Source organism: Solea solea, chromosome 9, assembly GCF_958295425.1.
Source record: "Solea solea chromosome 9, fSolSol10.1, whole genome shotgun sequence".
Lineage (NCBI taxonomy): Eukaryota > Metazoa > Chordata > Actinopteri > Pleuronectiformes > Soleidae > Solea > Solea solea.
In genome coordinates, this window is record NC_081142.1 from 3,379,422 (window position 1) to 3,391,106 (window position 11,685).

Genomic DNA, 11,685 nt, shown 5'->3' on the forward strand with positions numbered 1-11,685 from the left:
TACCTTCAAATAATAGACCATAGACATTGCTTATTCTGCTATTAGACATGATCCATGTGTAACATGCTTATATTTAATGCTAGTCCTTGTTAATTACCAGTATGTTCTGTTCATTTCATTGAAGTTAAATGAAGATTGTTTGTGTGTGTGTGTCAGGTGGTGGTGGTTTTGCAGCAGGTCTTTGCTCTCATACAGACTGTCCTCAGCAAGTGGCTCAATGACTCGCAGGTTGTAGAGGTTAGTTGTCAATACATGGACCACATCCAGACAGACTTCTGCTTCCGTAGAACTCAGTCCATGAATAACACACCGAGATGCTGATGACATTCAAGTGAAACTGATCTCATGTCTCTCCTCAGGCTGTTTGTGCCATCTTTGAGAAGTCTGTGAAGACTCTGCTCCATGACTTTGCTCCTATGGTTTCTCAGCTAAGTGAGATGCTTGGGCAGATGTACAGTACGATTCCCCAGGCTCCGGCCCTCGACCTCACACGACAGGTACGCACGTCAGGATTCTGTGTTGTGTTCATAGATGAAGAGAGATTTTAGAGCTTTGGAAGAAAGGATGCAATATGAACTAATGAGCTATGCACCCATGAATCCAAGGTTAATAAGAAGTTTATAAAGCTAACAGCTTCAGTTCATGACTTGATTTTTAAGCATTCACTTAAATAGATTAGACCTATAAACTCATTAAAACTTTAATTAAAATTCAAGTTATGTTATTTCTATCACTCGGTTATAAAATTTGACTCAGGCTTTTTCCCTCACTGATGATAATAATCTAGCCAAACTTGCTAATTGTAATTTTCGGACCAAAGTCAAATAGATAAAAACTGCAAGAGCAAGTTTGTTAGACCAAGCACCAACCAGTGCAAAGACCATGTTGTAGTGCAAGGAATTTTAGGATGTACATGACAGCTTCAGCCAGGAAGCTCTGTCAGCAGTATGAGGAGACCAAAAATCATTACTGTTGGCTGTGGGTCTTTGTGTTACAAATAAGTTAAATCTAAGTATAACTGTAAATAAATCTATTTCCTCTAAGGCTTAATGTGTTGTTCAGCACTAATTTCTTCACCACTTCACTAGATTTACAGTATTTATTAAATTGAGACACGTCTGCTCCTATTATAGAGCTTGTTCACTCACTGCACCAGCCTGCAGTGTCAAATGACACGAATAAAACATTGCAGCAGTATAGTCTTGAGTAGAGAATTCTGAATTTTGACCAGCTGTACGTATCTCACAGTGTGTTTAGCCTAATGCTTTGCATGTGAAGCCATTCTCTGATTTCGTGCCATAGTCCATAATAACCTGATGCCATGTGTGCATGCTCACATAGTGAGTGTCTAATTTGATGTCCTGCTGTTTCAGATGGTGCATATATTTGCTAGTGAGACAGACCACTTCCCACCCATCAAAGCTCTGTTTGAGCTGGTTACCTCGGTTACACTGTCCATCTTCCAGCAAGGTAGGGGGTCCAGCAGGGATGAGGCTGTGTTTATTGTTGAAGTCAGTGGTTGAATTCTTCTGATCATATTTGATTTCTTAGGTTCTGAACTAGTAACTTGATGTTTTCGACTGCAGGGTGACTCTAAAAAGAAATGTGTATGTGTGTATTATGTGTATGATAGTGGAATATACTCCCATTGTGACTGCTGAAGTGCTGCACCATTTTCAGTTAGTAAATCGGCTCAGTCTGGAGGCCACAAACAGGCAAAGGTTAGAGGTCAATGAACTCTGCTGTCCATTCAACCTTTAAAAGTTTGCTCTTGTTACTCTTTAATGTAGCTGGAAACACAGTGGTCTTGTCTGCTCGGTGTGTTAAGAAGACAAAGTCTCATGATAATTTCATCAGTGCCGCAGACTGTTGCTGCTCCTCATCATTGATTAAATAATTTTAAGCCCATTTTGGTTTTACTTTAAACTTGTACAAATGACATGTTGCAATGTTTCCTATCTTGATCAGCCGAGTCTTTGTACCAATTATTTATTTATTTTACTTACTTATTTTGTTTTTTTACATGAACAGTGACGTGGATGAATTTACTGTTGCATGAAAATGACTTCCATCCTCATGTGCGTGACTCCAGAGCCAAACTAATGTTCGGATTTTCACCTAACACAAGATGGACATCAAGAAGATGATAAATTTAAATATAAGACACCTGGCTTATAGTTCTTGAATCAGGATTGTCTGCCTTCCCTGCCCTCTCATCCCCTCCCCTCCTTTCCTTTTGTGTTGTCCCATTTTTCCTCTCTTCCTTTCCTGCTTTGACTGATTAAGTGATGGCTGCTTCTCCTTCTTGCCTCTAAACTCTTTTTTTTTCTGAGCAGGGGCCTTTCATTAGACAGTATCAGTGCAGGATACAGTCACAGCACTAAGCACAGAGTTCTCTTCCTTAGGCTAACCTACATGCTACCCCATTTTCAACTAAAAAAGAATCATATACCTTCTGTCAACTATCTTGGTATTTTAGAATGCCGCTGTCTCCATTTTAGTTCGTGAACTCAGGCAGCTTTCTAGTCTGGACGGTCAAAAATTTAGTCTTTTGTTAATGACAATGCAGTTCCAGCATTTATTACCTGATTGGTTCTTAGTGGCCACAACTTCACAATCGGCTTCAGTTTCACGCTCTCCTCATTGTTGACTCATCGGTGTCAACATTGTTGACAAATCCTTGACCATGTTTTGCACCATTCTTTCTCAGTACTAGTATTTATTTATTTTTAAACTAAGTAAATTAGTGCACAGGATAGTATCAGCTCCCTGATCACACTGGCACACACATGCCTAGTGTTCGTGAATAGTCATACGGTATTCTTTTTTAGGTGTGTCAGTGTAGAAGCAGATTACGGCTGATGTGGAGCTGAAACCCTTGTCTGGATATGCTGTTTTCAAATAAGAACATAGTGGTATAGATGTAGCCTTATCCAGTCCAGGCCAGTTCCACACAGCTGAAGCCACTGTGTGGTTAGACTGAAGTCCTCTAATATAAGCCCTGTACTCTCTGAAGGAGTTGTGTGTGTCTGTGGATGAGGGCTGGAGGAGGGGTATTGAGCAGGAAACTTGTTTGGAGTCTGGGAACAGCTAAAGCTGGGCGCTCACTACAGGCACTTGTTCTGGTTGACTATGAGTTTGCTGTTGGAGACGCTCTAACATCAAACTTAGACCATGTTTGAAAAACAGGAATCTCAATGCAGATTCTTCGGTCCAGAAGCTTCTAACAGATTTGTGTGTTTTAATTGTGCCTAATTTGTAACCCGTCACATTTAAAAGTCTTGTAGTTTGTGTCCAGCATAAGGGAAGTGGTTATATCAGAATCTCCCTACTAAGTGTGACTCATACCGATGGTTATAGGTTCACCTTTGAAGCAAAGGGGTTCTTATTGACCAGTTCTGAATGAACCCTCGATGATCACCTCTCTCCCTGAGGCACATATTTCAATCTGAAAGGAAATGTGTTTGCTGTTTGATCACAACGATGCCAGCAGCGTCTCATGGGGGGATTTGATGGGGGATTCATTTAGGTTTGGTGCCTCTTTCCCTCCAAATTGTAACAGTAACAGAGGTGCCTCCTGGGTTCCCACTCCAAACCCACTTTTGTTTCTTTAGGTTTGTTCTTTTTCTCTCGTTACTTCTTTCTTTGTTTCTCTCCAAACAGACCCATGTCTTTGTCCTCTGCCTGTTTTTTGTTTTTGTTCTTCCAAGACTTGCCAAAGCTTCATATGCCCTCCCCCCACCACCCCTTTGTTCCTTATTCACCTGAGAATTATTTCGATGAGATATTTTTGAGTTTTCTTTTATTTCTACATGACTGTTGAATCTATTCAGTTGCTGTTTGTATATTATTCTTATTCTCTTATGATTTCTTAAGTTTCATCTTTATTATATTTTAGGACCCAGGGATCATCCTGATATTGTTGATTCATTTATGCAACTCCAAGCTCAGGTGTGTTTTTGGTTTCTTATTTCATTCACTTTGTGTTTCTCTCTCTCTCTTTCTCTCTCTCTCTCTCCCTCTTACTCTCCTTTTCTCGTTTCTCTCCTTACTCCCCTTTTCTGTCCTCTTCTCTTTCTCTCTATCTCTTTCTCTCCTTTGTTACTGGGCAAGAAGAAGTCCCATCACATAGATGCGGCAGTGGAATGAAACGTGAGGGGAATGTTTGAAAATGAGACACTTGAGTCTCTCCTCAAACTCTTTTGATTCCAACGGTCACACATGCCACAAATTATAAATGATTGTAAAATTATGTTTATTAACTGAAGTTTCTGAATAGTAGTTGTAAATCCAGAGATATTCCTTTTATATAAATATTTACTAATACTTGTCATACGTAGGGCAATCACATTATGGATAGCAAAATATCTTCTTGTGAGATGACGGTGCCTTTTTGTTTTAGATTTTCCGTGAGGTTCAATATTCTCAGTGTGCAAGTAAATTCTCATAAATCACATTGCACTGTAATGTCTTTCAATTTATTGCAATAATAGTTTATGACACAGCTGATTGTGCTTCAGAAAGCATATTAACGCACCGCCTACTATGTTAAGAATTTCATTTTGGCAAAATTTCAATTTCGCAAAGTCAACATCACGACACATTAGCTTCCTAGACTTTCAACACAATCAGTTGAAATACTTAAATTCATGTACCGCTCTTGGAAAGTTGATGTAACAGCATCTGCGTGAGTTATGTAGTCCCAGGTGACTGGTTTGTCTCGGAACCCACTCCCCTAAAGTCATTCCAGCCCAGAGCCAAAGCCCAAATGAATTAATATTTATCAAATATTAATCAATTCTGCCAAATTGGCTGGTGGCTCTTCTGTTTTTATATATTTTTGTCTTCCGTCTTCATTCTTCTTCCTTTGTTTTCTGTCTTTGGATAGACCTGACCTTCATCTCTCTCCCTTTCCCTCTCTCCCTCTTTCCTCTCTTCCATCCTGAATGAGTTCATTATTATGAAATGAGTTGTATTTCTCTTTATCTGCACATGTTAATTACTTACACACTTCTGTTGCATATTCAGTCCAGTCAGCCAAAAGAAAAAAAAAAAAACAAAAACAGGGAAAAGTAATGTTTTAAGTTAGACTGATTTCAACAAAACAAACCATCATTGTCTTTAGTTTGACTTAAGTTTCCAATGATTTCAGAGTTTGATTTTTTGCAGTTTGTTTGTTATACCTGCTGAGTTCTGCATTGGAGGATCTCTGTATGAGTTTGGATATAATTTTTCATAAACAGACGGAGAGAGCACTTTACAGCCTGGTAGGCAGATCTGGTCTCAGTCCTGTGTTGCTGTCAGATCCGGCTACCAGGCTGAGCTGGTATCATTGAGAGCAGTATTTTGAAGGAGCTTATGCAGTGGAATGTGGTGAAGCAGTACCGACTGGGTTGGGCCCACCAGAACATGCTCTGTTTAATGCCTTTATCTGCCCCTTAGGCCCTCAAACGGAAGCCCGATTTGTTCTTGTCTGAGAGTCTTGACGTGAAAGCAGTGTTCCACTGTGGTAAGTTTGTTAGATTACACAAGCACACCCTACACACTGTACTGGAAGTTTTGCTACAGTTCCTGTGAAATGTGTGCCTGTCAGTACATTTATTTATGTCTCTTCCTCTCCCACCTTTTAGGAGTTCTGTCACTCAAATTTCCCGAATCTCCGACAGTCAAGTCAACGTGCTTGTTCTTTGTGAGTGCACACACGAGCATGTGAAATCCGTGCAGACATTCAAATATTAATCACCATTTGTGATGTAAATGACTCATTTGGATTTCTCTGTGTTTCTGCGTCAGACCGAGCTGTTGTCTCGCTGCTCAGATGTGCCTCCGTTGGCCAGAGTGGTGCAGGAAGAAGGCAAGCTATTGGTGCAGGCCTTGTTGGAGGTGAGAAGCACCACATCACGCCACAGAAATGTTTTGTCAATTTGCTGTTGCTGCAGTTTGCCGTGTAATCACTCTCCAAAATGATTTACTTTCTGTGCCATTGTAATGAAGTCCCTCATGTAAGAAGTCCCACTCCTCTCTCTCTAGGGCATCGGTGGCGGAGCATCTAGGAGTCTGATGGACCAGTTTGCTGAAGTGCTCTTTTCTATGAACAAGCACTGCTGTTCTCTGCTTGTTGTGTGGTTGAAGGAGGCGCTGCAGCTTCAAGATTTTCCATCGACTCGGGTCACAGATATACAGAAGGCCAACTTCTCACAGCAGATACTCCGGTATGTTGCCGGACCTTTTATTAGATCACTGGTTTCCAACCTTTTTTTCTTGAGGCAACCATACTTTTAGTTGATGATGCACTTACTAAGAGCAGGAAACACTTCATACTATATATAATATATACGACACTACATACATTTTTAATGAAAAAACTTATGAAGATAAAAATTCAAAATCAGAAGGGCTTCGCAACCCCATGTGGAACTTTGAGGCCCCATGGGTGGGAACTTGTGCATTAGACATGATTAGAAGATGTCAGTCTAACTGGTCAACCACATGATTATTTCACATATACTTTATAATTGTATTTTTTCTCTTTGCCTCCATCTGTCATGCAGAGAACGAGTGAATAAAAGGAGGGTAAAGGACATGGTGAAGGAGTTCACACTGTTGTGCAGAGGGCTCCATGGGACGGAGTACGCTGCTGAATACTGAAACTCTACCTACCCTTGAACTCTCACCTAAACGTGACCTCTGCCCTCAGTGCAAACCAGCTGGATGCCACAACAACGCAGTTCTCACCAACACCGTCAGTGACGCAAACCATGAAATGATTGTAAAGATTACCTGCCCTGCCACAAGACAAGACATGGAACCATTCCCGCACAGACCTGCCGTCAGATTAATGGACAAACATTTAACCTTCGGTGGTTTTCGGGAGGCTGACCTCTTGGCCCGATTTTTGTTTTCTCCTCTGAGGTTGATAGTTTCTCCTCTCCTTTCAATGCCTTTATTCTTTTTGGAAGAGCTCTGAGCAGCACATCCAGCATGCTGCCTCATGCCTCCTTCTCCTTCTCTGTCTTGTTCTGCCTTTTTAGATCTTCCTGTGGTCCCTAGGTTGTTTCCTGGTGATTAGCATCCATATGAAATGGTAGTGGTATCGTACGTAGCAACTTGACATTATTTTTCAAAAGCAGAATCAAATTAAGTATATAAATGTATATGTATGCATATAGAAAGAAGGTGGTTGACAGTCCTGCTGCTGCTAATGGGAAGACAGAAGAAGCAATATCAGGAGGAGATTCTGCAGGAAAAAAAGGTGCAAAATGCAAATCAATGAGCCAGCATGTCAGTCTGAAACAAATTTCATAGTAACGGTGATCATGTCCACAAAAACAAACATTTACCATGAATGAATCAAGTAACTGTGAATCCAAGAAGAGAAGGTCTTTGGTAGTAAAAACCTGGGGTGATGCCTTCAACTGGACGCTTCAAACTACTCTCTGCCACTAACGCTTGGCTTGTTACTTGCAGTGTCTGTTACTGCCCATAAACGTGTTATTAGGACTTCCTGAATGCAAACCTTTCAGAAAACAGACAAGGTTAATAGGAAAAATAACAAATAGAAAGAAAAGAAATAGGAAAAATCAAAGTGTTGGAATTCAGTTTTATTGAATTTAAGTCTGCATGAGTACACTGAACAGGTCATGAGTATGATGGGTAAGGTCACATGGGCTCATTTTGTGAAAACAACTCCATTTGAACACAGCATACTTACAATATGTACTTGATCCAGTGGTTCAAGGAGTACTTGAAGGTCCGGTGTGTAGGAATTAGTGACATCTAAAGGTGATACTGCAGATTGGAACAAACGGAGGACTCTGCTCACCTCCCCCTTCCCTAGCTTGCCAGTGAACTACAGTGGCCTGTGCAGATCAGAACACTCTTCTTAAGTCTCTCCACTCGTTCACTCTCTGCGGTTTCCTTTTTCCTCTTTTTTGGTTTATGTGGGGCAGTGCTCCTCTTCATTTGTGTAGTGAGTTTCCACTTCATAACACAAAATACCCCTCTGTTTGGGTTGTAGAAACATGGTGGTACAAGCTGGTGATGTCTGTGAAACAAGGCCCCTGCATTAAGTACATAAAAGGCTCTTCTAAAAGCTATGGAAACCAAAAGATTGTTATTTCAACAGGGTTAAACACTTACATTGACAAATTTATTGGTAGTTCATTCAATTTCTATCAATCGACCCTCCTCAATGTTGCACACTGGACCTTTAAAGGCAACATGCATTCTAGCTACCAAGACAGTGGCCCGATAATGACACAGGAGCACAGAGAGGACTGTGATCACGCTCTGCTTTAGACTTTAGTACTCTACTGCACTGTAGATATACATGGGTTAAAATTTGTTTCCCAACATCTTATAAGGCTGAGTGTTGCATATTGTACCTTTACTTCAACATTTACTCCTATGAATACCACTAAGAAGTTGGTATTGCCAAATTGTCATGCAAATATTTTATGTATGCCTCTCTGGGAGGGGTTGACTGGAGGAAACAAACCTAAGAATATGACTTGGACTAAAACAGTCTGCCCTTTTGCCCAGCTCTCTGTGTAAAGGGCCATACCTCACACACTCCCACCCAGTCACACTGCAGTCTTCTTGGATTGTATAGAGTAGTTCTTTTGCAGTGGTCCCTTAGGTAAAGCAGGACTGCCTATAGTGAGGACAATAGTCGCTGGCAGCTGGAAGAAGGCACAGGACTGAATCGGAGAGGATGAATAATCCTGATGTTGGACTGCTTAGTCACTGTAATCGTGCAAAAATATTAATCAAGTTGTGAATATTAACAGTAATTGCTGAACACTTATTTGTATTTGAGTGTATGCGTGTGTTCATACCTGTATGAGAGGTTGTGTGTGTGCACAGATGTAACTTTTTTCACTTGTTCAGTGCACTTATATTGGACCTACAGTACACATCCTTCCTCTTCTCTTTTAAACAAAGACCCTATTTGTTTTTTGTTATTTTCCTCGTCCTCTTCCTCACACTATACTCATTGGGAATACATCATTGTTACAGGCCGATCAGGCACATCCAGTTCTTCACTGGATGCTCTTCTACTCATCACCACCATTCATTGAACGTCCTTATTATCTGGATAATCATCTCGGTTATATTCCTGTTTTTGACACCAACAATGTTTGCCATCAAGCAACCCAAAATGTTTTCATTTATCTGGGTCCCTGCTTTGGAGAGGACCAAGAAGGATTAGAGTTTAGTGACTGAGAAAGTTATTTTGGCATTTCCAACAAGAATCGGCACCGACATTCTGTTCTCAAGCTCGGAGACATTATTGATGAAGTGATGCAACGGCTGTAAAATACAGTCTGAAGGAGTAGCAGGAGCAGTTGACATCTAATGACACTCACCATCAAAACGTACTGTGTGGTCTCTGATAAAACTTAATCTCAGTCTAATCCTTCTGTCTTATCCAAGGTGCCTGCAGACATGTAGCATGTGTGTGTTTTGAGGGGGTAGGGGTTCTGGGTTCAGGGGACAAACATTCAGTGTGGAAGACACTGTAGAGAGACATGATTTTGATTGAGACTGGAGGCAAAAATCAGTTCTGAAGTTAGAGCTGCCCTGCCACCATGTCTGGTTTGAACTGTGAATGACTGGCTGTTAAAACACTGATCTCCTCTTGTCTGTAATGTGGTCTCATTCTGAGGTGAGAAATAAAATAAATGTTCGTCAGGTTAAAGAAAGGAGTGGTAGGAGGGGCGGGTGATATGAAATGTACATTGTTTTTTTTTGTACCTTGGCTTTAATTTATTAAATATATCTAAGACTGCACCTCCTTGCTCTTCTTTGTGTCTGTTCTCTGTCTAGACATTTGCAGATTTAATTTGTCTAAGCTCCTGAAATAGTTAAGCCTATCAAAGTTCAACAAGAGACAGAAACTTTTATTTTATGGAATAAAAAAGGTTGCGTAGAAGTAAGGACGTTTTTAATGAGTTTGAACTTTTTCCATTGGTATCGGCAGGGCTGAAGCCAAGTGATATTAAAAAGGCTGTTGCAAATGCTTTGTGCAGGTGTGAAAGAGTGCTTTGATGTACGAAAGCTTTCACAAATATAAATTCTAATAACTTTATCTTTTAATTATTTTAAGTCACAAAATGTAGACAGCCAAAAATCTACACAAAATGAATATTTTGGTGTGACCACCCTTTGCCTTCAAATCAGCATCAATTCTTCTAGGTACATGTGCAGTTGTTCCAAACACCTTAGAGATCTGACTACAGAACTTTGGTGGATGTAGGCTGGCTTAAATCCTTAAATCTGTGTCTTCATGTTCTCCCAGACACTTGGTGATGTTGAGATCAGGGATCTGTGCTCTCTGTACCATTACTTTCAGGACTCCATCACGGAACTGCATGATGGAAAAGTATCTACTTGTATTCCTCAGCATTAAGGACACCTGACCAAATCCCCAAATCCCTGCAGTCGAGTCCTTTGTCGTACAAACTGACTTCTGCTACAGCCGGCTATTTCACATTGTGACTCATTTGCCAGGGAGAGACCTTGCTGATGTAGTATAACTACCTTGTGTCTTGTTGTTGCACTCAGTCTTGCCATGGATTATGACCTGTGACATGAAACTTTTCCACAACTTCACCGGTAGCAGAGTCTGGCTGTTCTTTACCCAGCTTTAAGCCTCCTTCACAGCTGTGAAGTCAAACCAATTATATTCATATAACCCAACATAACAAACACAGTTTGCCTCAAAGGGCTTTACAGTCTGTACAGCAAGTGACACCCTTTATCCTTAGACCCTCATGTCAAGTAGGATTTATGTATTTAATGCTGCATATTGAATGGGCATGCTCTGACTGTGACCCAGGTACCATGACTACCAGAGAACGTGGCTCTGAATGCTGCAGCGGCTTAGTTTGCTTATGCCTTGGCCAGGCTGTGAGGCTGGAACTTAAAGTCAAATGTGAAGTTTGATGCAGACTGGAGACAACCTTTGAAGTATGTCAACTATCAGTGTTATGCAACAACCATCTGGCTGGATATTCTACAAGATCATTCACCACTCTAGATCACACTGATCTCATTTTAAAGTTGATGTGATACTTCCTTAAAGAGTTGTCCCCAAAGTTACCAAAACAAATCAGATTGGCCGACTTTCTGTAGGTTTTAAAGCACCTGAGAAAATATTGAGCTCTTGATGTGACACCTTTATCACCAACTTTAAAATACAGTGGTGTAAATAGGCCGGACTTTTCACAGGAGGCAGATTTATTCCCAATAAGATCATTTGATCTCTCATCATCTGCATCTTCCTCACATATACTTCACACTCTGGTATAGTGAAATTAGATTAAGATGAAGTGAGAGGTAAGGGGACTATTGTTTAACTTCTATGCCCTCAGCTAGAACAGTATTTCTGATAGAACCACCAGAGGAAGCTTGTGTACCACTGGTGGTACATGTACCGTGTACCACAGTTTGAGAACCATATAATATGTGTCTAACACATTTGGTGCCAGACAGGTATCAGGAGCAGACAATATGAACTATAATTCATATCCAAATCCTATAAAAGCTAATTGTTTTGGTAAAAGGAGAAGTAAATGTGTTTTTGAAAGCCCTTAATAAAACATTATATTAACACAAAAATTCCCCTCATCTCTTATTTAAGTCTTTTTTCTTTCTTTCTTTCTTTCTTCTTCCTCCATATTT

The 11,685-nt window shown here is 40.5% G+C and overlaps 1 protein-coding gene across 3 annotated transcripts in view; it reads left to right on the top strand.

The window, feature by feature from the left end:
* Positions 1-9,792, top strand: part of LOC131465500 (importin-13-like) — a 30,642-nt gene extending 20,850 nt beyond the window's left edge. For 2 of the 3 annotated variants that reach the window (XM_058638223.1, XM_058638224.1), the window contains exons 15-23: positions 157-237; positions 360-497; positions 1,374-1,470; positions 3,899-3,951; positions 5,443-5,509; positions 5,631-5,689; positions 5,794-5,883; positions 6,031-6,212; positions 6,552-9,792. In XM_058638223.1, the coding sequence (XP_058494206.1) occupies positions 157-237; positions 360-497; positions 1,374-1,470; positions 3,899-3,951; positions 5,443-5,509; positions 5,631-5,689; positions 5,794-5,883; positions 6,031-6,212; positions 6,552-6,648 (864 nt within the window). In that variant the 3' untranslated portion in view covers positions 6,649-9,792. Of the gene's footprint in view, positions 1-156; positions 238-359; positions 498-1,373; positions 1,471-3,898; positions 3,952-5,442; positions 5,510-5,630; positions 5,690-5,793; positions 5,884-6,030; positions 6,213-6,551 lie in introns of those variants that run through there. The other variant, XR_009241319.1, reaches the window with a different exon arrangement.
* The last annotated feature ends 1,893 nt before the right edge of the window (positions 9,793-11,685 follow it).